General features: G+C 42.5%; 1 protein-coding gene across 2 annotated transcripts in view; it reads right to left on the bottom strand.

Moving 5' to 3' along the window:
• coro7 (coronin 7) overlaps nt 1–26,420 on the bottom strand; it is a 222,440-nt gene extending 196,020 nt beyond the window's left edge. For both annotated transcript variants that reach the window (XM_034191187.1, XM_034191186.1), the window contains exons 1-2: nt 26,315–26,420; nt 22,820–22,902 (exon numbers count right to left, since the gene is read on the bottom strand). In XM_034191187.1, the coding sequence (XP_034047078.1) occupies nt 22,820–22,902 (83 nt within the window). In that variant the 5' untranslated portion in view covers nt 26,315–26,420. The remainder of the gene's footprint in view (nt 1–22,819; nt 22,903–26,314) is intronic.
• Between the last annotated feature and the right edge of the window lie 828 nt (nt 26,421–27,248).

Raw genomic sequence — 27,248 nt, 5'->3', positions numbered from 1 at the left:
TGCATTCTGTCCATGGTTTCTGTTATTGCCTCTTGTTCTTTGACTACTCCAGCTCGTGTGTCTTTGTCTCCCACACTTTGATTCAGTCTGCTTTGCATTTTCACTCACTCCCGCTCTTGCACCTGCTCACACATCTTTGTCTGTTTCATCACCCCATTCTGTCTTCCTGCCTTCACTATCTTGTCTCATGCCTATTTCTGTTCACTAGTCACACCCCCTTCCAGAACCTTCACCGACGCCTGAATCTCATTTCACTAATCACACCACCAGTTATTTAAGCACTCACAGTCTCACAGTCCCTTGCTTGATTGTTGAATGTCTTTCACTTTCCAGCTGTTTCCTGCCTCCTTTTGTGTTGTATTCAGCCTGCCGGTATTAGACCTTGTTTTGTCCTTGACCATGTTTTTGTCTTTGCCTTTGATTGCCACCATGCTTTATATTTTGACCTCAGCCTGTTTTTTCGACCAAGCCTCAGCCTCATGTCTGTCGGTACCTTTGCCTCATTGCTGGACCACCTGTGAACCGAATCCCTGCCTTCTTCAACGATTAAACCTAATTCTAACTGCACCTGCTGTGAGTTTGCATTTGTGTCCACCTGGTTTGTAACCCATCCTGACAGAACAATCAAGCCAAACATGGACACAGCGAACTCCTCACCTGCCATCACAGCTGAAGACCTTGCCACCATTAGAAACATTTTTTCAGAAATCGACTTCTTTTTTGATTGCTTTCGCTCCTGCTTCACACCCAAGAAGAGGTTCGATTATCTCAACCAAGCCCTGGACCTTGTAGAGGCCAACACTTGGCTGTACGACTATTTCCCAGACCTGGAAAGGCTGGATGAGTTTTTTGCTGCAGAGAAACTCCCAGCCTGGATTGCACAGCCTGAGCTCCACCTGTCATCCAGCCTGTCACTCACAGACAGTGACTCCGAGTGGGAGGACGTTGAGGATGAAATGTCATCTGAGGCTGAAGGTCAGGCGCTTCAAGACATTGCCACAGTGTTTTTTAAAATACAGGACTTGTTTTTTGAGTTTTTGGGCTGTTCTGATCGGTGGCACAGTCATAAGATTTTTAAGGCAGTAGATGAAATATTGCAGGCCGAGCCTGACATCGTTGTTGCATATCCGGACTTGGCAAACATTAAAACGCTGTTCAGGCAAGGAAAGATCCCTCCTTATATAGAGGACCCCATGGATTTTTTGTTTGAATCGACAATCCATGATTCAGTATTGAACACGCCTCGTTTCATCACCCTCTCTGACGCTGCTGTCTCACTTCCTCCTTCAGCAACTTCAGAACCTCGGCTGTCACCTGCAGCAACACTGACCACGCCCAGCCCGCTGCCAACGCCGGCTCCACGGAGCACATTAATGCGAACGGCAGTTGTGCCGCACCAGCAAGAAAGTCAGACGCATCGGCCGGTAGCAATACCATCACCGCCCACTCCTCGTCTGGCCCCACAGCCTGCACCAAGGAAGAAGCACTCGCCTCAGCTCCTGGCCTCGGCTCTCGCATGCTCCTCTGCCACAGACGCCAAAGGGCAATCTTTGCCCGACCCCTCTGGAGGGATGACATCAGTGGATTCACCCCCAGAGCCATTGGGAAAATCAACATCACCTTCGCACACATCGGCACCTGCCTGGGCTTCCCCAGCGTTCCCGCCTCCTTGCAGAGCTGAGCCGTCCACGCATTCTGAAGCATCTGATAAAAATGACACACCACCTGAGTATTCAGAAGTGGAGCGCTCACCATCTGAATCTTCTGCCAGGAAACATGCTGCATGCTCGCCACAAGGTGCGGAGCAGCTGATCTCACCAGCGTTAACCATCTGCTCTTCAGAGGAACCCACTCCGCTCAGTACCTCCAGCACGCACTCACTTCCAGAGCCGCCAACACTGCTCACGCCGTCTGAAGTGCCAGGTCTACTGGAAAACATCATAGCTCCATGTGTGGAATCTTCCGCAACGCGCCTTTCTCTGAAGTCGTTGGCGTCTTTGGGAGCACCCACGCCACGCCCATCTCCGGGAACTCCCATCAAGTCTGCATCACCAGCACTTCTACCCTCCACCAAAGTGACAGTACCGCTCCAGAAAAAGAACAAAGACGACCCTACTGGTAGGACTGTTAATTTTCCCCTTTACTTAGTTATAGTTCTCGAAATACTCTTCCATGTATTGTGTCCACCGGAAAAGCAGTCTTTCCTCTCCAGTCAGTACCTTTTCAGATTGTCTCTGGATATGGCCTCTAGGGGACTGATGATGTTTCCTTTAATTTTGTTTTTCTGTGTACCTATATGTTTATGGACCAGGCACCATTCACATTTTTGTTTGAAACCAATCCGCCTCTCACTTTGTAGTTTAGCTAAGTTCTCACTCAGGTCCTTTTTTACATCTTCAAATATGGTTCACTGGATTTTCCTCTGTATGCAAGGTTTGGTTGATCAATTTTTTGTCCTTTTTTGTTCTTTTGTTGGTTGGTTCCATATTGGCAGCTCCCTCACTCCTGTTTCTAGGTTTTCCCGGTCCTTTGCCCCACACTTCCACTCCCCTAGTGGTGCCTTTGTTACATTGTTTTCCTTTGACCCCCTTAGCCTTTCATTTTGTTGGGTTTTTCCTTTTTTCTTAGTAACGTCCATTTATTTCTCAGCTCATTTTGCCACTTGCTTGTCTTTTTGTTCATTGGTTTACTGTTTTACTTTTTGTTGTCAGCAGAAGCGGCCCTTTTCTTGGTTTTCACATATTGTTTGTACGTGGGCTGTGTTCACAGTATCTTTGGTCACATCCATTTTCTCCAAGCTACTTTTGTGGTTTAATTGTTTTTCTTTAGTTAATATTTTGTCAATTCTGGTTGTTCCATACCGACGTTCCATTTATGAGAAGGTTATTCTCTCCATCAGCAATACTGTCAAGTTATTTTTTTTTTTAAAGTGGCCATTGCTGTTCCGTAGGTCCATGGCCCTAGGGGGTGTGGACCACTCTAACATTTTATGTACCTTTTCGGACCCCGGTTCACCCAAGGTTTGTGCCATCTGTCCCAGCCAGTCTCCTGGCTGCCCTCCTGAACCTTCCTTAGTTCTGAATAGTCAACAGGTCCGGCCTCCCAACTCGCCAGTGTGGTCAGGGGGCCTTCCCATTCTTCCGTTGGTTCTGCTGGGGTCCATAGCCGGCCTCTGGCCTGGCCTAATCATTTCGGTCTGCCTCATGGTCGCCCTCCTCTATACAGTTCTCCTGGATGCTGGCCCGTGTTCCCTTTTGGTAGTGCCCTCCAGCCATTCCCCCGTCCTCCCACCCACTGTCGGCTTGGGTCTGTGGTTCTCTGGAGACCGCCGGTGTCGGTCCGTTGGGGGGGGGGGGGGGGTACTGTCATGATCCAGCCCTGTTGGGCCCGACTGTTATTATTTTGAAGTCTTTTTTCCACTTTTGTGCTCTGAGCTTTCAGGCCATGTATCACAGTCATGCTTAAGCTGGTCTTGTTTCTTGTTGTCAGGTTTTCATGTTCATGTCACACCCCCTTCCAGAACCTTCACAGACACCTGAATCTCATTTCACTAATCACACCACCAGTTATTTAAGCACTCACAGTCTCACAGTCCTTTGCTTGATTGTTGAATGTCTTTCACTTTCCAGCTGTTGTTTCCTGCCTCCTTTTGTGTTGTATTCAGCCTGTCGGTATTAGACCTTGTTTTGTCCTTGACCACGTTTTTGTCTTTGCCTTTGATTGCCACCACGCTTTGTATTTTGACCTCTGCCTGTTTTTCGACCAAGCCTCAGCCTCATGTCTGTCGGTACCTTTGCCTCATTGCTGGACCACCTGTGAACCGAATCCCTGCCTTCTTCAATGATTAAACCTAATTCTAACTGCACCTGCTGTGAGTTTGCATTTGTGTCCACCTGGTTTGTGACCCATCCTGACAGTAACTAGGGATCCTGTCCTTAGGGTGAACTAAATTCTGTCTCAAGGTGTTAACCGGTTTAAAGTAAACTGGGATTTTGTGCTGTCTGAAGATCCTCTGTAGTTTTCCGCTACTCCTGCTAAATAAGGGAGAGACACTCCTCTTCTTCTTGTCTCCGTCTCCTGTCTATCTGGTCTGGTTGTTTTCTGGGACTTCTGCACTTTGTCCAGGGACCATCGTGGGTACACACATACTGTGAGGGCTTTCTGTACAAGTTGTTGTTCTTTAGCCCTTCCCTCTGCAGTTGTGGGCACCTGTAGGGCTCTGTGTTGAAGAGTCCTGATCACCCCGAGCTTGTGTTCAAGGGGGTGGTTTGAGCCAAAGAGCAGATATGGGTCAGTGTGAGTGGGTTTTCTATAAACCCCTGTCTGGAGCTGCCTGTTCTCTCTAATCGTAACATCACAGTCCAAGAAGGCTAAATGGTTGTTTCTGGCATCCTCACGTGTGAACTTGATATTGGAATCCACCGAGTTGTTGTGTTCTGTAAAGTCCTCAACCTCCTGTTGCTTGATTTTAACCCATGTGTCATCGACATATCTGAACCAGTGACTGGGAGAGATGCCCGTGAACGACGTCAAGGCTGTCTTCTCCATTCGCTCCATGTACAGATTGGCCACAATGGGGGATACCGGAGACCCCATCACACAACCATGGATCTGCCTGTAGTAATTCCCCCTAAACAGGAAATACGTGGTGTTAAGACAGATCTCCAAGAGTTGGCAGATGTGGTCTGGTGTGAGTTTGTTCTTTCAAGTAGAGACACATCCTCCAGCAGTCTCTGCCTCACCGCTGAGATGGCCTCAGCGGTGGGGATGCAGGTGAACAATGATGTCACATCAAATGACACCATAGTTTCATCTGCCTCCAGCTGCAGGTCCTTGATCTTGTTCACAAAATCTTGTGTGTTCTCCACATGGTGGTCTGAGTTACCCACTAGAGGAGCCAAAATCCACTTGAGGTGCTTGGCCAAGTTGTATGTGATGGAATCTGTGCTACATACAATAGGCCTGAGTGGCACGTCCTGTTTGTGGATTTTGGGAAGTCCATAGATGCATGGAGATTTTGTAATGAAATGACGCCGGCGCCGCGCGGTGGCACAGGAAAAACACCTCCGTGTTGATAACCATTTGTAAAAACCAGGCGGCTTTTGATGGCTTTCAGTTGAGTGAGTATCTGAGAAACTGTTTAACAGCTGGACATGGTCCAATTTGTCCTTAAGGCTTCCAACGGAGGTGTTTTTCCTGTGCCGCCGCGCTGCGCCGGCTGTGTCCCGACACGCGGACCCATCCGCACTTTCTTTCATTACAAAATCACCTTTAACAGTGGAATGTCCGGATAAACTGCTGATCTCGACCTCTCCTGAAAGTTCTCTGTTCTCTCACGACGTCCTGGGTCAACAGAGGCTTAAATTTGGAAGTTTTCAGCTCAAAACAGGCAGACAGCGGCGGCTCAGAGCGCGTCGCGACGTCCCGCTCCGTGGGCAGTCCTTAAAGCGACAGCATCACGTCATAATCTCTCATCAGCTGTTAAAATTTTCACCGAAAACCAGTTGAATTTCTCGAATGGTGTCCACTTCGATGTGCCTCACAGTTTTTGAAAAAAATTTGATCAAGCAAAGCGCCAGTCTTTCAGGAAGTTCTCAGACAAAGAGATTGCGGCGGGAGGGGTGGACCACTCCTCACTCAAAGCCAGCCCACAGTTGAATGACATAACCGACAGGCGTGAAAAACTCACGCATGCCCACGAGGGTTCAAGCTTGTCTGATGTAATCGCACGTGATTCAAATCCATATAGTTTTTGAAAAAAATAAAAAGGTCCGATACTTTATTGACAGACCTCGTATGTGCACTACATGCATGAAATGTAACTTAAAGTACATAATTGCACATTTACTAAAAAATTCTGTTGCCCCACCATTCACTACTCATATCATATGTAGATAACAAACCTCTGAAGACCTGAGCAATAGATCATTGGAAATGTTGGCTAAACATGATCATTTTGCCTTACAATCATAGAACCCCCCCCCCACCCCCACCCCAACCAACAGCAAATAACCATTGTCTTCATGGCAATCCTTCTGTGATGAGGAAGACTGTCTCTTGATCTATTTCCAGAAAGGATGGTTGCGTCGAGATGACCACTGGGATAGTCTCCAATGGTCCTCAACAGGATTAAGTGGATTGAATGAATGAATGATAGAACTAAAAAATCTGTAAAGTTAAAACTAAAACAAAAAAAAGTGCATAGTATACAAATAATCAATGTTTATGAGTTCAATGGTATGAAAATTTCATGAGGTGAAAGATGGAACGTACCAATGAGCCAAAGCCGAGTTGAATGGTACGTTCCAGCTTTCACCAAATTAAAGATTTGTTCCATTGAAAGAATGGAAAAACATTCATTATTTGTTTTATATAACAAAATAGAATATATAAAATAGATCCTTGTCATTTGATATTTTATAAATTCATAAACAACAGAAAAGGGACTTACATTTTGGTGTTCGTACTTAACAGTCCAACATGAACTTTAAATAGGAATCCAAAATTGTTCTCAGTAGTCCATGATGCCGTCCACTGACTTTGTGTACAGACTGCCGTCTGCTTGCCTCACTCCAGCGAAAATACGCATCAGAAATTTGTGCAGCTTTTCAAACTTCATCCTTTTCATCCTAACAGCTCTTCATGCCTCCCGACGGCTTACGGTGTGGTGGGTTTGTTTTTTTGTGTTAGAAGAATTAGCAGCAGCAATTAGCCATCCGCCAGAAAAACAAACTCCACCATGTTTAGCTAAATGCCACCTCCGGTAATGTGAGCATGTGCGGTGGTTGGGGTGTGCAATAGCACATTTCATATAGCACCAAAATTGCACACAAAAAAAAAAACTATTGCATGGTCAATGAAACACAAAGGCAAATGGTACGAATAATACATGTCATGTGACATACAAGCCACCAATCGAATGACAAGGATCCACTCAGCTGTTATAAGAGTGATTCTTTAACTACGGGCACTATTGGCCTCGTAAATGTAATTTCCACCACACCATTGCCTTACAATATAAAGCGCCTTGGGGCAACTGTTTGTTGTGATTTGGCGCTATATACATGTGCTCTGATGTCACTGTTTATCTCCATAAAAACTACCCAAACAATCTTTCATACAAACTGTTTAAAGGGACATTACAGTGTTGTGGTGGAAATTACGGCAATAGTGTGGGACAACTACATTTTGTTTAAAAAAATCACAACAGTTGTATGACACTGAATAGCCCAATTATGTTTTGATTATTTTACTGATATTTTATTCAGAGATATTTTAAAACATTAGAAAAAACATTTCTTTACCATTCATTTTTATCATTGAAGATCAAAAGTCTGGGTGTGGGACAAGCACAAAACGGCAATATTTGCATATAATGATGCTGAAAAAAGGTGAAAAAGTCATCATAGACTACTAGAACAAATTTCTTAACACACTTCCATTGTAAAGATAACTATAAAAGTGTGAAATTTCCCCTTGTTTCTGTTTTTCATACAATATGATCAAAGGACATAATAAGTGCCCGTAGTCTAAGAATCACCCATAAATGTGCACTAACCCACAGTGCCCTGGGTAAACACTGATAAGCTTACCATTAAGAACTTATTATTTCCACAGTGGTGCAGCTCAGTGATTATGATCCCTGACCTTCTGACCCCAGAATCAATAAGCTTTGTGGGGTCACCATGCCTAACACACATACCAAGTTTGGTGACAATCAGGCAATTAGGAAGCAGGTTATTGTGCTCTCAAGATTTTTGCAAAGTATGCTGCAATGACCTAATGAACTTAACATTATGACTACAAAGACAACAGACTTCTTGGGGTCAATGTGCCTAAAGGTGCATTGACACGAGCATGCCTGAGACTCATGCAATAACACGAACTGTGTCGTGACGATCCCACCCGCCGTGTTCACAGCTGGATGGCGTTCTTTGTTCTACCGGCTGCCACATGCTCTGCGCTGGACGCTGCGTATATAAAATAATTATTTTGTGGTGGATTAATCATTTTTTCTGTAAATTGGCCTTTAAAAACAGCTCTAATCACTTCCTAAATCACAGAGGAGGCTGCAGCTGAGCCATTCGCGCAGGCGTGCACCTAACAAGCTACAGAAAGCATTTTGAGCCATCTAAAAAGGTAATTATTTGACTTGTTTACATTGTCATGGTTAATAAAACAGTTGCGTGTTTTTTCCTTCTTGTGTGCAGCTGTTAAAGTATGCTTATAAGAGACTTAACTTGTTATAATCGTTCAGACGAGCTGCGCTCTGATGCGACCCACCACTCACTCTGTTCACTGCTTGTTTAATCCACTTGACGAGCTGCATGTCGTGTTGGAGATTAGATTGCGCCACATAGCACGACATTTGTGCGTGAAAGTTTTTTTAAACATTTTAAAATTCTCTGTGCGCAATAGCACGCACCGACGCCCCTCTGGCATCCTGTCTGCAACAGTTAAAGAAGAGTTTACCCTCCAGCACGACACAGGTCCTGATGTGTCGTGAATCAAAAACATGCTCGTGTCAGGGCACCTTTACACACAGAAAGGTTGGTGACAATTGGACAGTTAAAATGAAATATCGCATGACTGACTGACTGACTGACTGACTGACCGCACACAGTGACATCCAGACCACTGGGTGTGCCATGATTTAAAAAAAAAAGTTTGCTTTTCTCTGCAACATTTGTGCCCAGAGGATAAAGCATTTGGAAAGGCATAATGGGGGCTCTACCTCCCACTTATCCTTAACTTTTCAGCCCCCTGCCCCTCAGCCTCACACAAAGCACCCATGCAATAGCAAGCTGACTAATTGACCTTGCTGAAATAATGTTTGTTGGCTTCTCACAGAGGTATTCCAGCTGATGTAAAACCAGAAAAGCCCACAAAGGTTTCTTCAACAGACCAACTAGTGTTCCCCCTGAGGGTCCTCCTTTTCTGCTCATCTACCCTCCAACTTCCTTACCCACAATGGGAAAATTATTTCCTGCCCACCGCCTCCTCCTCATGTCCCCCACCAATTACATTTTGGTGAAATTTTTTTAATCTGCTTATATTGAGAACACTTGTATACACACACACACACACACACACACACACACACACACACACACACACACACACACACACACACACACACACACACACACACACAAAACCTTGGACAGAAAAAGTGAGGCCGTGCAGGTGCAAGCCGGACTTATTGTCATAACATTTCCACGGAGACAAAATCCAACAGGCAGTAATGCTGTTCAGTCCTTTTCCTGCTCTTTCCCTCTCTGATGTTCACTCACTAACATATATGCACAAACACGCTCACACAGCATGCACGTGAACTCCGTTTGAACCACGGGTGTGTCGACACAATATGAACACAGTGAGGCATTACGGTGTCCACACATACAAACGGTGAAACAGCACCATGCCTGAGCACTTTTCCCATTTAACTAAGCTTGGCGTATTACTCCTGCCTCACTACCCTGACATATTTCCACAGTGTAGGCAGACAAATAGGCCCATATGGGAAGTGACATCAGTGTGAAGCACATGTGGCCCACTTATTGTCAGCCAATCGGGGTGCCTCCACAATAAAGAATTCCCTTCTGGTTTCTGAATTTTCCTCGTCAGACGGCGAGTCTGCCAATGATGGTCCTAGGATCACTGCTTCATATCATGGTAACATGATCATAAAAGAGAATGCGATGAGGAGACAATCCACCTAGCCTGCTCTCTCTATTATATTATAGGAAAAATCTGTTCACTCAGACTCACTGAAAAAGAAGAAAAGCTGGCCTGGATTTGTGATTGAGCCAGATGTGGATGAGTATTGTGGTGACATTACATCGCAGACCATTTACACATGGGAAAAGCTATGGTCGAAGGTTTTATGAGCTTAGCTACAGCATTGTTTTGGTCATTTGCAATTCAGAACCATTGCATTGTATAAGTTATTTGACACATTTTATGGCTTCAAAACGTTGGATTTGAAACACAAGCGCAATGAAGTTAGCTTTTTATTTTGTTTTTTTTATTTTGAGTGTTTACACTCAAATCAGCTGAACCATATGACCAAATGTTATGGATGACAAGATTATTAAAGGTTTTGTTGAGCAGCTGTGTTTTGTACTGTCATTCCTTTGTGTGCAATATAGACAGACACAGACATATTTTGCCCAAAACATGGCCATGAGTAATGAACACAATAAATCCAAAGTATTTCTGTGCAGCACCCAATTGTGCACTCAGATTGTACTCAATATAAAAGCCACGAATGAGTGGAACATACTCCCAATGGATGTTAGACTTTGTGTTGTAGGTTGCCAAGATAGGGCCCCAAGCATGTGATGTTAAAATACACCATACTTTTATTCCTAATAAAAATCACTTTAGAGTCAACTGCTTTGGATCAGATGACCTTTACTCTTGACAAATTAGCGGAGGTTAGAACAACCACAAATTTTCTTTCACTGAAGAGGGTCCTCCCATTTGCTTCTTTCCCATGTGTCCACAACTATGAATTACGGAGTCATGAAATACTGCTTGTTTGTGTACATCAATATATCCATCGCTCCCTGTGCACCTTTATAATAATTTGTCATTCAATGAGGTGTGCAGTGAACTGTTGCCAATTTACAGCCAACCCACAGGAGGTGGTGGACAGGGGGTAAGAGGGGTGCAGGGCAGTGGAAAGCATCTAGTAATGAGAAACACACTTCTCTCCATCACACAAACCATTCTTCCTACCACAGCAAAAAGAGGTGGCAGCCATCCAAGAGGTGACTGGCATCCAGAGGAGAAGCATGACGTAAAAACAGGAGCTCTGCAGCTTCACGGTTCTTGCCTCTCATAAAAGTGACAATTGGCCCTCATTTTTTTTCAGAAAATGCAATGAAAGATAGATGAGGTAACAAAAAACACAGCAGATAAGTATTTGAAGAAAATAGGAAACCAAACAGGCTAAAAATATAGACACTAAAAAACAAAAACAAACAAAAAAAACATTATGCATTTTCTCAGAGAAGGTGCTCTGAATCTGGAAGGTCTCTTTGAACTTGCCATTACAGATGTTCCACACATACTATTGCACCAATACATAATTGCAGTGTCTTTGTTCATCTTCTAGCATTGCATCCACGTGTTGTGGATAACAGTTTGGACCGTTTCCACTTTTGTCTTGTGTCCTGTGCCAACCCAGGCTTCCCCACATCTCTATCAGATGCTGAGCTACTGAATACGTAGCCTACAGAGCAGGGAGAAGAGTGCTGAAATGGACTTGGAACGATAGAAAGGAGTCTGTGACGACTGTTGGGCAATGATCCCAAATGTTTTTTTGCCAGTGTATTTTTAATAAAAGGAGAAAGGACATTTTTCCAGATGTTGAGGAAAAGCTATATCTGCAGCTGCAAGTGCAAGTAGTTCTTGCTGCCGTTTTGGTTAATAATGGAAAGTTGAGACTGATTAGAGGAAGGTTCCAGAAAAAGCTTTCCAGTTTTCAGTCATTTGTGCAATTACTATAACAGCATTAAGACGTTCTCAGCTGCCAGATAATACAGACAGCCTTCTCTGACAAATCAGGTCCAGTGCACTCTGCATGAAATTATAATGCAACCCATAAAAGAAAACATAGTAAAGGTGAAGGGAAAAGGAGGGAAGGAGGAGTATCCAAAGGTGGGAGGGAGGGAATTTTTTTTTCTACTTTTCCGTCTGTGGCGAGTTCACACAAAAGGGTCTTTCTGATCCCTGGAGTGCTGAGCAAATACCTGCGGGATGAAATCAAAACCCTCTGTGAATTATATTAAAAATGCCCTGCCAACAGTTCCACATACTTCCATGTGTTTTTACCAGTTCTGAAAGACTCCATTAGTCTTCGCTCTAAAAGAAATTAGAATCCCAGGCACCAGCACCTTCAGCCGCTTTGCTTTACTTTCCACCTTTCTTATGTGGAATAGAAAAAAGTAGGAAACAGGCGGAGGGGGGGCAACAGAAAGTAGGAGACGGGAGCTAAATAACAATTCAGAAATTAATGATAGGATGGCTACAACGCTTATGGCAGTGTAAAATTTGGCAGCGCACAGGAATATCAGGACATGTGCTCTTTGAATGAACCTGCTACAGTGAGGTGCTGTGCAGCAAAGAGACGGTTTAGACCGCCACATGAACGCCTGCCAAAAACTCACGAAGGCAGTATGTGTTTAAAAAGAGAAGATTTCAGAGCTCAGATTCTCTCTTCTCTCATTTTCATCTTATTTTTCTGGTCAACCCCCCCCCCCCCACGCAATTGAACGGAAACCCCAAATGACTAATAGATTCCAGACACCACGTTTCATCTGTCAGATTGCAGCGTTCAAGTTCTTTGACAGAGCGTGTGCGGTCACAACTTTACGCAAAACCATCCCCCAAGGTAGCCCGTGGTGGAGGAGGGAAGCTGAACCGTCAACTTGACCTTGGTGATCACATGAGGAGTGTGCCTCTTTTCTCCCCCTTCAAACACAGGTTTCTGAGCTTGACCCAAACAAAGTTTTTGTCCAAAAGTGAACTGCGCTGTTGTTCAAATGCATAGCGACATCTTTTTTTTTTTGGTCTGGTTAGTGCTGCAGCTGCACATAATCCCCACAGGAAAGCCTTCATCTGGGACTGATTTTGAAGGCCTGGGCTGGGTTGGGAGAAAGGGAGGGAACTACTTTGTAAAAGCTGGTTCCTTTCTGGGGGCACAGGCCTCTTTCTCTATCCATGTGATTAAAGGGGAGTTTGGCTCAATTACGCCGAATGACTGGGCCCTACTCCCGGGTGTGACCTCTGCAGAAAAAACACACAAAAATAGGTTTCAGAGAGGCAATAAAGGTGTGAGCTTAAGCATCACACCTGAAATTTTTCCACGCAGACCAACCTCAAACTCATCCATCTACTGCAATAACCCACCCCTCCCAACCCCCGGCCAACAACACAATCTGTCAGCAGTATGTGCCACAGAGGGCAAGTTCTTTGCTTAACCCGTGACTGGGTTGGGGAAACAGTGGAGTCGAGTCTCCAGAGACATATTTTTGTCCTCGCCAGTTGGCTGGTTGGATATTGCGCATGGACACCAGGTTGCAGCAAATCATTTTTAATCAGCCACATGTCAGAAGGTAGACAGAGCAGCACGTTTGCTGTGATTAGAAGCAACAGATGAAGTATGCTTGTGCATGGCCATGTGAAAGTATTAATTGGGAACTCTGGGATTTTTCAACCTTTTACGTGACTTTCGGTTGAACTTTTCACTTGGGACAAAACTGATTTTAATACATCCAGTATTGAGGTGGAATGAAAATACTGTCATGGGCTAAACAGCAATGCAATGTAATGGCATGAGGCAAGCTAGAACCCTCAATGTAAACCACGTCTTGATGCCATGGAATCAGAGAAAACGTCAGAAGTGTTTGATAGCACGGAGTGGATCCCTCCAGATGTACATGTGTGCATGTTTACTTCAGTACATGTAAAGAAAATCTTTGAAACAACTGCTTATATAGAAGCACCTTACCTTTGTTTGTTGTTTAGATGCTACCGCTCAGCACCATGTCATTACAAGTCGGCTGTGGATGAAGGGCTCATTGTTCTGCTGACAAACAGGACCGAGCGCCTCATCAACAATCCTTTAATGTGTTTAAGGAAATAACACTGGTCATGAATGTAGCAATTAAAGGGCTGAAACTGAACTTTCTGGCAGTCATGTCCAATTCAAAATGCAGGGTTTCCCATGACATTGTATAGGTCAGGCATCCTGCTTGACCCATGGTGGGTGTCGCTGAACCTGCCATTTTCAGAAAGTACACTTTAAATGAAAGACATCAGACGGCTGTGGCATACCCTGCACACTCTACGCACCATGATATAAAGGCACAAGCAAATATACATATTTATTATATGGCTGCAATGCTACGCACGCTCTGACTGGCTGATTACCAGTCGGATATTTTCCCATATCGGACTGGTTGCCATGACAATTGGTTTGGAACGCGTATTTTCGTTACAAACCAGAAAGCTAAAAACACGAAAACTAAGTTGGACATGAACGTATTCCATAAATATCTAAACAGCATCGGAAAAAAACACATCGAAAGCTTACCAGCTAACAACGTTGACCATCTGTTAAGCTAGTGGAGGTGCAGAAAGCAAACGGGTCTGACTACGAGCCCAACATCGTCAGCAGCAGCTACTGTAACACTTGCAAGTTTATATATAATAGTCATATAATAAACAAATTATTACCCTCGCTTGCTTGGTTAATAATCCTTTAATCTTTAATGGTGTATCTGACTGTGTCTGACTTCATCGTGTCTACTGTGTGACTTTATTATGAAGTAATTCATACCAATCAATCAAATATTCTGCTTATCAATATATGCTTTAGATCATCTTCGCTGATGCGGAGGGTAATTACATGACCCACATTAGAGCTGTTGTGTACAGTTTTTGCCCATCTGTGCCACTGTTGGTAGTTAAGCTAAATGTGTACAGCCATTGATGCGTAACAACACATTTCATAAAAAGTTCATGTAAAGGCAGCAGCACCAGCTGAATACAAACTTTTAATGTGAAAGTCAGTGTCATCACAGCATCCAAGCATTTGTTAAGTTCGCGGATGTTAGCAAAAGCTTTACATTAACATTTAATCAAGTTCTTTTAAAATGTTGCACGTCTGAAATTGTGTGACAAAGAAGTATAAAGGACAGCAACTGTACACGATGACATCCTAGAGTTGATCACTGGCGCAACAAGGCAATCCTAGTTTAAACACTCAAGTAACTTAAACTTTACACCATCAGTTAAACTACTACAAGCTGCTGCTACTAGTACTACTACTACTATTACTACCATTGTATAAGCTCACACAAGGACTCCAGTATTTGTCTGTGTGTTTAGCTGAAGCGGAATAGTACAGATAATTACATTACGTCTGAAGCATTTACGCGGAAAGATGGTTGCAATCGTGCGCAGTTGTAAAGTTCACTAATAGCAGCTGGCTTAGAGGCCCAATTAAACTCATTATTATAATTCAAGTTTATAGAGGGAAGCATATGGGACAGAGCAAGACAGAAAGCTCCATGCTGTTCTGAAATGTCCAGATCTGCAGCTTGTATGGAAAACAGACTTTGAGGAATCACTACCTCAGTCAAAAAAAAAACAAACAAAAAAAACAAAAACAAAAACAAACAAACAAAAAAAAAACTTTCTTAGACTCTTCCCCCTCCAAACTTTGATCCCTTAGTCTCTATTTCAGCCCCAACCAAAAAATAAATATTCCCCCTCCACGATTCTCTCCTCAAATTATATTCCACCCACAACCTAATTTTACTAGCTCATTCATTGCTTCTTCATGTTGTGACATTCAAAAACAAAAAAAAAAACAGTTCTACTGACTTTGTGGACGAGGACGGCTAACCTGATACAAGGCAGCTCACTGCACCAATTACACCCGTGTTCACCGCAGCCCTTTTAATTAAAAGCAGCAAAGGAAAAAGAATAAATCCATCTGCTTGTGCACTTCAGGCTTAAAATGACCCACTGTAGAAATTTGAATTTTGGCGTTACATCAGCCGCTCTCGTACAACGGCAAGGTTGAACAACCAAAGAAAAAAAAAAAGGCAGAAACAAAGTCATGTCTTGATTGCAGCGTTTTGACTTTATTTAAAAATGGCGTCATTATACACTACACATGCACCGAGACCTCTCTTTGAGCAGTCTGCGATAAGCTGCGCATAATAACTAACCAGAATAAAAAAAAAAATTTAAAACCCTGAAGGCCAAAGAAAACACAAGCACAGGTCACCAGTAAAGATAAAAAGCTAAATAATGACAAAGTGTAGAGTCTCTGCCTTTTAGATTAGCTATCTTGAGTGGAAAATGGCCCAGACATTAATTTTGACCCCAAGTTCAATGACAACACATTCATGAAAAGGATCAAACTGAGCAGCAACAATAAAAATTCTTCGCTTTATGCAAGCTTAGAATGAGACCAGTCCATTCTATTATCAGTGCTTTCTGATTGTGGGCTACATTCTGAAGCTATTTGGCCTAATAAAACATTTGGCCAGGCCTTAGATCAGTGGTGGGCAATTAATTTTTACAAGGGGCCACATAGGGAACCTGAATTATGTCCGAGGGCCACACCATCGATAACTCGGCTGTCTCCCATTACAAATTTTACAAAAAATTACCTATTTAATAGCTTTTATAGGTAATTTTTATTATTGTAATAATATGTAAATATTTAAATATACCTAAATAAACCTCTCTAATGATTTGCAACACACAAGCTTGACATTTTTAATATATGTAATAATAATCACAGACCTCATGAGGGCCGGACAGAGACATGCAAAGAGCCGCATGTGGCCCCCGGGCCGCAGTTTGCCCAGGTCTGCCTTAGATGGAAGTAGTGATTAAATTTCACCCCCAATTTCCATGCTGACGTCTGGTTTGTTGTTGATATAGCTCTGAATTTTTGGATCTTGGTTAAGGCTACAGCTACACTTACTGTGGCAAGAAACAAGAGAAACATGAAAGATAAAGGAGAACCAAAGAAAGGAATTAGATGATGAATGATCATTTGTAGATATTAACCATAATTACACAGGATAAAGGCAAGACCGGAAAGGCTGCAACATGTGATCTGGTCTCTATATGACCAAAGTAGGAGCTGTGTCTGCATTCTCTGCATTACATCAGACCTGTTCCTGGTGAGTGTTGGATTCCGTCGCAGCTGTCCCTCATCACCAATATTGTTCGTGGATGGGATTTCAAGGTGCAGTCAGTCACTGGAGGGCGTCCAGTTCAGTGACCTCACAGTTGCATTTCTGCTATTTGCAGATGATGTGGTTCTGTTGGCTTCATCAGGCAGGGACACTGAGCAGATTTGAGGTGTGAGTGTGAAAGGACTGGGACAAGAATCGGCACCGCCAAATCCACTGGTGGGCACAGTTCAGCTAATCCGAAAGATAATTATCGAAGCTAATGTTTTTGCTATCGGATTAGCTTTTCAGATAAGTTTTAAAACCATCATTGTACCAATAATCTTCTGATCAATTTAGTTCCGATAACTTTAAGTCCAATAACATTTTTCTTTCTGGTAAAGTTTAACGGTCAAAAATGTTTGTGAACCCTAAAATCAAACATTTTAGTCCGTTTGTTGTGTGTTTACAGCACACTGGCTGTCTGTCGCTTGCTGTTGACGTCATCATTAAGCACAAAACGTGATTGGTCAGTCGACGCAGGGAGCATTGTGGGCAGTGTAGTTCAGGTTCACTTTGGACGTTACACAAAAACAAAATAGACTAATTTTAATATTTTATTTTATTTCTTTGTGGCTGTAATTTAATTGCCAAGACTCAGTGGGGGAGAGGAGTTCTCATAGTGCAGCTGTGTGTACAGAGGGAAGGACTTTTCTTCACTTAGGCACTGTTTTGGATTAAAAAAGGTTGCTTTATGTGGATTATTTATTCAGATAAATCCCACTGAAACTAAAAGGTAAAAATTTATATTTACAGTGTGTATTTTTTCTGCCAATCAGTGCATTAATGGATGTATTTCGTTTTCATTTTAATTAGCTTATAATGCACCAAATCACAGCAAAAGCCATCTCAAGGCACCTCACATGGAACAATTCAACATAAAATTTAAATAAAAATTTAAAAATGAATAAAAAAAATTCAAATACATAATTAAAAACAGAAATAAAAAATAAAACAGATAAAAAATAAAAAGAATTCATAAGAAAGAGAATAAAAATGGGTTTTCAGTCTTGACTTAAAAATGTCCATGGACTCTGATTGCATCACGGTCACAGGAAGACTGTTCCACAGGGTGGGTGCACGATGAGAAAAGGCTCTTTGACCTGCTGACTTCTTCTTCACCCTGGGAACACAGAAAAGCCCCACATCCTGCAACCGCAAAGCCCGGGCCGGCACGTAAAGTTCCACCTGATCAGCCAGATAAGATGGCGCCAGTCCATGAACAACTTTATAAGTCAATAACAAGACCATAAATCGGCTCTCACAGAGACAGGGAGCCAGTGCAAAGATGCCAAAATGGGTGTGATATGTTCAGACCTCCTGCTACGTGTCAAAAGTCTGGCAGCAGCGTTCTGAACCAGCTGAAGACCCCTAATGCTGGACTGCGGTAACCCTCAAAATAGAACATTACAATAATCTAGTCTAGAAGAAACAAAAGCATGAATCAGGGTCTCAGCATCAGCCATGGACAGGATGGGGCGGATCCTTGCTATATTTCTCAGATGGAAAAAAGCAGTCCTAGTAACATCCCTGATGTGGAGGTCAAAAGACAACGCGGGATCAAAAATTACCCTAAGGTTCCTCATTTTATCCGTATGATGTATGACACACGAATCCAGGCTGAGTGCCAGCTGGTCAAACTGATGCCGATGTCTCGCCGGACCAAGAACCATCTTATCTTATCAGTCTTATCAAAGTTTAAAAGTAGGAAGTTACTAGACATCCAACTTCTCACTGATAGAAGACAGTCCTCCAGGGATTTTATGGGAGTGAGATTTCCCGCAGTTATCGGCATGTACACCTGAGTATCATCAGTGTAACAATGAAAGGCAATCCCAAAACTCTGCAGTATACGCCCAAGGGGTGCTACATACAGGGAGAAAAGCAAGGGGTCTAAAACGGATCCCTGTGGAACCCCAAATCTCATGTCACCAAGGTCAGAGGTAGTGCCATTATACAAGACATATTGAGAACGACTGGACAGATATGACGTCAACCATACAAGGGCACTTCCAGTAATCCCAAAAAGATTCTTCAACCTATCGAGCAAAATATGATGATCCATGGTATCAAACGCAGCACTGAGATCTAACAACACCAAAACCGTAGTGGTGTCTAAGTCCATTGCTCGCAGAAGATCATTCACTACTTTAGTGAGAGCTGTCTCTGTGGAGTGATATTTCCTAAAAGCAGACTGCAGCGGCTCAGAAAGATCATTCTCAGTGAGGTGGTCTACGAGTTGCTGTGAAACCACCTTTTCTAAAATTTTGGAACTGAACAGACTTTGATATCGGCCTGTAATTTTTCAATACACTAGGGTCAAGATTAGATTTCTTAAGTAATGGTTTAATCACTGCAGATTTAAAACATTTCAGAACAGATCCAGAGGTTAATGACAGATTGATAATTTCCAGCACAGTTGGCCCAAGAGTGGGCCACAGGTCCTTAAACAGTTTTGTTGGTATGGGATCAAATAAACAGGTTGTGCTTTTTGTAGACGCCACGAGTCTCGTCAACACGCCTAATGAAATACTATTCAATTCTGAAAATCTAAGTAACACCTCAGTGGTAGCACCCACCCACCGCAGGTTTTAATGGCTGGGCCGAGGTGTGCTGAGATATGCCGCAGGGTTCAAAGCGTGTGAAAAAAGTGGCAACATTTAGCTCGTAAATGATGGTGTATATAATACAGACAAACTGTGATTTCTAATACTGTGTTTTAATGCTTTTGAAAGATGATCACAGTGTTTGGGGTTTCATTTTTTTATTTATTCATTTTTCGTGTGTTCTTTGTGTTTGTGATCCTTGAATTTACCCAGCAGCCCCTGCAGCGCTTAAAGTAAACTAGTTTATCAGATGCCGACAGTGTAATCTGATGTGGCCACACCCAAATCAATACTAATAGCTTTTGGTTATCTGTAATAAAGATAAAATTTTTTAGCAGTTTATTGGTTTATCGTCATAAAAGATAACTTTTCAGTTATCTGATTAAAGGTTACCGAAGCTAACTTTTTGGTTAGCTGTGCCCACCACTGGCCAGAGACCATAGTCCTCTGTCAGAAAAAGTGGACTGTCTTCACTGGGTCAGGGGAGAGTTACTGCCCCAGGTGGATGCGTTTAAGTATCCTGGGGTCTTGTTCTGAGTGGGGGTAAGTTGGAGTGTGAAATCCGTAGAAGTACTGGAGCGGTGTCTGATGTTTTATGGACACTGTGTGTCAGATCATTGTGGAGAAGGAGGAGCTACGCGAGAAGGCGAGGCTCTTAATTTACCAGTTGACTATGTACTGTAGACTCGTGTACTGTTTCTTCCCTGGTTCTTTACATATCATAAATTAGTGGGACAATGTGCTTGTTTCCTTCAGGAAGTCATTTTTATATGCTTTGTTGGAATGGCATTCGACAAATGTTCCAGCATCATCTCACTGCCTAAAGCAGATTCATCAGTGAATATCACTTTCATCCGATCATCCAAATGCAACGATTGCTTCTCTGTAACCATGCCATCTTTGTCTAAGTGTTTATTCTGGTTTTCCTTTGACCTTACTTAACGTAAATGCCATTTAAATCAGCCCATTTCTCACAGTACCGTCACTGCAAGTTTGGCTTAGGCCCATTTGTTTTATAATTGTTTTGATGTGCATTTTCTAATTTCAGGGCACACACTATATAATCCTTTCCATCATTTCAGCTGTCAACTCTCTTGTTTCCTTTCAATTAGCCAAACCCAACATTTCATTAAGGTCTGTCACTCTCTTTTAAGTCAAGACTGAGCCAGTATTTGTTCTAGAAATGCAAACTACAAAGTGATCCCATAATTGTTTCCTCAACAATGAGTGATTCATAATTTTTCTCCTCCATTTAATCTGGGGGAGAAAAAAATCCCATTAGCCACAGTAATGAAATTCAATTAGTTCAAGGTATGTTTTCAGGAAGTCAGAATGTCCAGCTACTGAACAATAATTGCTTTGCGTGTCATATCTGTGATTTGGTTATATACGACAAAGTAAAAAAAGCTGGATGAGCATCCTCTCTGTAGTAATTCCATAGTATTGGCAGAGGTTTGTAAGAACTCAGGTTGTGACCAGATGAGCAGTACAACCCAGCAGAAATCCTCATGTTGGTGATAAATTCTCTTGCTGTTGTGCCATCATTGCACAGACGCAAATCAGCACCTACGGAGTCTGAGCAAACGTCTACATTCCTCAGTCTACAAGCAGACACACCAGGGAGACAAAACGTTTCCAATAAATGCAACTAATAAATGCCATCTTCTGCGGTTTCAGCAGACACAACATTCCTGATGTGTTATATTAGGATTGTGTGTGGATTTTCACAAAAGCCAGTATAACTGTCACCAAAAAAACACATTTGTTTTGGTAGATAATATAGAGCAACAAAATAGAGCAGCTGCAGCATCAACTATCACTCATCTCCATGAGGTTATTATTTTAGACCCTATTGCACCAATTCCAATCATCTCTCAAACACCCAGACACCCCACCCACCCACACACGCACGCACACACACACACACACACACACACAGAGCATCAAAGGGCTGCTGCATACATCGCACGCTTAACACGCCAAGATATAAATGTACAAGGGAATATACACGACAACTGGTGTTTTTAACTGTGTGTGACTCCATCATATGACTTATGTGAGATTTCATTATGAAGTCACTCATATCAATAAATGTTGGTGATCAACATATGTTCAATACACACACACACACACACACACACACACACACAATCGGACCATATATTCCTTGACCTTTGACCAAGGTAATTAAAAGCCTGGCTCTTCATCTTGATCCAGGACAATTTCAAATGCAGACACTCTGACTCCTGGCTCAGCTTCTCAACTGCTTGAGATTTGATCAATTCTGTGTATTAGCACTGTGCCAAAAAACCTGGCTATTTAAAGATTTATTTTTCTTAAGAATCAAATCCCCTCAACCTTGGCTGACTCTCAAAGATTCCACTGAGTTTGGTCCAAACTGAATCAAAACTCAGTTCTTTTGTTGACACACAGGTAGATGGACACACAATACTGAAAAATACCCCTGTGCACAGGTGCAATGACAATGACCTTTAAATAAAAAAAAAAAAAAAAAAAAAAAAAAAACTTGTACTACTGCATTAAATTAACATTTTGTACACACTTCCTGATTGCACTGCTCCCACAATTGGACTTGATATAAGAACCCTGTACCTGATATCCTCTGTTACTTTTCTACCTCTGTCCTTCAAATCCTTGCTTCTCTGGAGGTCAAGATTCAAGGAAAGTTTATTCAAGGCTATTCAAGGCCATGGTCAGTTATTGCAAAGATTTCAACCAAAATGCATGTACATATAGAAAGCAACACATAACTATATCAATATATATGTAGAGAGAACTATATAGACATACTGGTTGAATTATTTGTTCAATTAATTATTCAAAATCTGGTATCACAAATTTCTGGAGGGACTGGTTAGTTCTCAGCTGCTGTGTTTAAAAAAACAAAAAAAAAACAAAGATGTATTAGAGAAGGTTGCGATGACTCAGTAGAAAATACACACAGAGCTAAGAGGAAAAGTATCAATGTGACTGCTGCTGTGTCTCGACTCACAAGAACCAAACTGGACACCAAGATGAAGCATGCACACACAAAGACTCTTTGGACCCTGCATGTGAATTTGACACAGGGGAAATGTGTCGGGGTCGAGTCAGAGCACTGACAGATCTGCATGCCGGGGAAGACGTGCAGACTTTGGGACACTTTGCAACTTGTTGACATCATGTTAATATGCATGTACCGCACATACGTTGTATGTCAAGTGTGCAAAATTATGCGCACTCTTTAACACTCACTGGCAGACGGGGATGTGCATCACCATCTTTATGTGAAAGGACAGCATTTCATTCTGGGACATGTTGGAAAAATATGCACTTGACAAAAAGTGTGTGCATGTATCACAAAGCTGTAGGATGCAGCTACGAGGGGAGTATCCTTTCTCCTGTGGTTCAGAATGTTTGGATGCACAACGTTGGGGTACTCACCCACTGGATGTTCCAAGTGACACAGAGCTGAGAGAGGAGCTCAGATTCCTGCTGTCCCAAAGTCTTGCCTCTCGGTTACGCATCTACACACAGGTGCGTAAGTGTCACATGTTGGTATTTTATACAATTCTCATCTAAGTCCATGGCTGTCAACCCCCAGTGCTGTGTATTTCCCATTTCTCTGCTTTCAACCACACTTGATTAGCTACATCAGGTAAGATAACATAAGATAAGGCTTTATTGATCTCACAGTGGCGAAATTCACGTTACGTCAGCTCTTAAAAACACATAAGATGGGTGCGAGTAGAGGAAAAATGTGCATCAAACAGCGTGTGCAAGGATAAGCAATAATAATAATACTTGTAACAATACAATAAAATAAGAAAATGAGGTATATATATATATATATATATATATATATATATATATATACACACACACACACACACACACACACACACACACACAGGTACACCAGGGGTGGTGGCCAAGTGGTTAATGCGCTTGGTTTCAGTGCAGAAGGTTCCGGGTTCAAATCCCACCCCTGCCACATTTCTCCCTGTAATGTGGAGTTGCATCAGGAAGGGCATGTGATGTAAAACCTATGCCAATTCAACATGCAGAGCCACCTTGTATTTGCTGTGGCGACCCCAAGTGCAAACAAGGGAGCAGCCGAAGGGACTTATATTTATACAGGTACAGTATGTTTACTGAATCAAGAGCTGAGGGACACAGAATAAGCTAACCAGGGGCGAGTAGAGCAGGGAGAGGTGGAAAATATGCAGTGCTGGGAGCACTAAGCTACAGAACTCTTTATTTCATCACCAGTATTTACAGCATAAACTGGATCTGCATTAAACAGATATGGATTCATACATGTGACTATCTTGTGTAGCATTTACTGGGTAACTCACAAGGTTCCCATGGTTTCAGTGGATTAGTCCTGGTTCCAGCAGGAGTCTAAACTGCATTATTCATTTTCTTTATTTCTTTCCCTCTTTAGGAGTTCTAGACATGCAGCATATAGACTTTATGACAAATAAACATCGGGTGCTCTTCCTGACACAACTCCATATGTACATGGAGAATGGAGTCCAGGTGGCCTTGAAGCAGGGACCTTCTCTTTGGAAGGAAAGTATGCTAAGCACTTATGCTGCACAAGGTAACAAATTATTATATATAGTACATGCTAAATTATAAACCTCCAAAATTTACTTTACTTGAGATTTGATCCAGTGTGCATTATTTTAGCCTTCAGTAGCTAAATTCTTGATTGGCCATTTGAATTTTCAGTAAGCAGTCAGGTAGGGATCAACTGAAGAATTACACAGGGGTCAAAATTTAAAGATGCTCCAATCATATTGAAAACTATACCATATTATTTGTCTGATCACAAAGATTCCAAAAAGGTATAGTTTGAACTATCTGTGACTGAATGTTATGGAGTTATGGGGTAAAAACAGCCAAAAGTTAAAGTTGCTCTAATTTTGGTAAAAAGTGATGCAAATTATTGGTTGAGGTAATAGGGTTTTAAAAATGAATAGTTTCCACTATGTGTCATGCTTAGTTATCATGTTACGGGTTAAGATATGACACATCAAAGTCAAAGTCAACTTTATTGTCAAATATGCTATACGTGCTCGACATACAGCACAGATGAAATTTCAGACCCACGGTGCAGAGTATAGAATAAAAACTACTACTAAGCTAAGTAAAAAAAACTTACCATGATTCCATGTCATGGAATCCAATGGACGTCGACATTCTTTGACCTTTACTTTGGAGACCAAACATTGAACACAGTCAAGACTATTCCATCATATTAGCTCAACCAATAATTTGTACCACATTTTACCAAAATCGGAGCAACTTTTGCTGTCGACCCCTGTACAAACAGAAATTGACCTCTGTCACCATTTTTGCTATTTTTACCCCATACCTCTATAAGGGCACCTTCACACATAGTGTGAATTTGGTCGAAATGCGCATTAAGTGCGCATGAAACAGGAATCGTATGCAAACCGTGTAATTTCATAGCTGCTTCCAACGCCTCGTACACCTGTTGCTACAACTATTTGTGCACACCAGCAGCTGAAAGTGTGTGCTGTGCGAGCCGACTGAACCCTCTCGCGGTGGTGACACGCATGAACATCTAACACCGCTCGCATGGCATTTAGAAAATGTGCGGGCATTCGCACTCTTGACACAACAACAGTCTGCAGACAATCACTGTCGTACTCTCAGTGAAATTTGTTTAAGTGCCCCATGAGTGTGGCTTTGGTGTGTGTAATGAACTGACAGGAGGTGTGGCTATGACAGAACCAGCCATGCAGATCTGTCATTCTGGACATCCCAGCTGGACAGTACTGTGTTTGGCCGGACATGGACTAACAACTGACCACTGTGACACGCATGTGTCTGTTTGCTGTTATCAAGTGGACAAAAATAAAAACATATATCACTGTGGCGACGGGCTGCAGCAAGCGAGTGCGCGCATGCACAGCACACACATGGACAGGCTGCCCCCGGGTTGAAACGGACCGTCAGATCATAACACGCAGCAGGCGATCTGACTGTCACATCACCCACGTGAGCTCTGTTCCATATGACGCAGTGTCCTGCAGCATGCCATCCACAAGACACACGTGTCGGCAAGACGCACGCAGGCCAGCAGGACATGCACCAGCAGATGTGGACATGAATGAGATGAGCGAACTGCCTCTCATTCATGTGATTTCATGACTGTACATTAGTGACCAGGGGTCATCTAGAGAGGAACAGACAGATCATATTTCTATTGACCGCTTGATGAGAGGGATTTAATATAATGCAATGTTTTTATATGATACGTCGTTTGCATTTATTTTAAATGCGGCCATGTGCTTCCTGAAATAAGGCACTGTTTAGCACCTTTTACAGGACAGTGATGGTAGCTCACTTGGTAAAGTTTCTGGCTGCAATCAGAGATTTTGGAAGGCACGGGTTTGAATCCCATGGATGACATCTATTTACTTATTTTTTTCCAGCTGCTGGGGAAAAGCTGCTGTGTTTCTGTGTCCATGGAACTGTCGCAGCATGTATTTTTTATTTGTTATTTATTTTTTTCTTCACACCAGCTGCACGATTTGTAACCTCATCGTGCAGCTGGTGGCACTGTGTTCCCGCATGCACGAAACGTCGCACCAGCATCGTGCATGCCTGCCCGTCAGCACTATGTTGCACATACCAGCTGTTCTGACGGGTGTCGACCTGGAGTTGTACATATCCGCACTATGTGTGAGGGGCCTTAACATTCAATCACAGACAGTCCAAACTACACCTTTTTGGAATCTTCTATCTTTCCTGTTTTTACCCATCACCATGGGCTAAATTCACACACTTTGTGTGATTGTTGCACTCATTACATTAAATAATTTGCTTTGCAAACACAGGAGGAGCCCTGCTTCCTACAAGTACACATTACATCAAATAATCCCCCTGCAAAGTGTTTCTCACCGTATCAAAACCAGTGGTCACTAAAAGATCATCTTTGGTCCACAGGATGCGCGAATCCTTGTTGCTCTGAAGACTCTTGACACTCTAGAAACAAACAGCGGAAATAGTGAAGTCAATGGTATATCAAGGTACTACATCATAAGAAAGTAATTACATGCTACAGTACAAGACATCTTCAAGTCAAAGTCTCTAATGAACACATAACATAGAAGTCTGCTTAGAGACAAGGGAGCAAAATCTGCAGGAATGAGAAGATGACAGACAGAAGCAGGAAGTGAGAGACAATCCGAAGGTACCTTTGACAGATCACTGCATTTGGACAGAACAGAACTTGTCCCATAGCGGGAGTGGGGAATAACACTTGTTAATGTTGATACGGCAGACGAGGCGCCTTTTGCCCAGAATTTACATAGCAATCTGATATTTATAATGCAGTTTCCATGGTAAATATACCAAAACAACATTGCCAGCATGAGGCATAGTGGTGCCAATGATACGTGCTGTCAGATATAACTGCTAAAAGCAAGTGCAAGTGCAAGAATGAGATAAATATGCTGCAAAAAATCTTTACAGACCACAAAGGCAAAGGAAAAGTCAAGGAGTAAATTCTGCAGTAGTCTGTGTGTGTTGTACTCAACACTTGGCTACTATAGATGAATGGGCAATAAAATGTCAATATGGGGTACAAAAAAGTTCTTAAACAAGCAGCAGTCGCCTTGGTAGTCACCAGTCCTACACTTTGCAAATGAATAATTGAAGCTCAGTATGCGCTACATACAACTTCAAAACCACACATACAGTACATTGTACGAGAAGGACAATACTCAGACAAAATCCTTTCTGCAGAGTTCTGTGGCTTTGTAAGTTGTTTTGAAATTTACAATGCAATCACTGAAAAACTATCAAAGAATAATGGTTCAACTGTGATTTAGTA

This window comes from Thalassophryne amazonica, chromosome 16 (assembly GCF_902500255.1).
Source record: "Thalassophryne amazonica chromosome 16, fThaAma1.1, whole genome shotgun sequence".
NCBI classification, from domain to species: Eukaryota; Metazoa; Chordata; class Actinopteri; order Batrachoidiformes; family Batrachoididae; genus Thalassophryne; species Thalassophryne amazonica.
The sequence above is the reverse complement of the archived record's forward strand: the minus strand, read 5'-3'. Positions and strand labels throughout refer to the sequence as shown.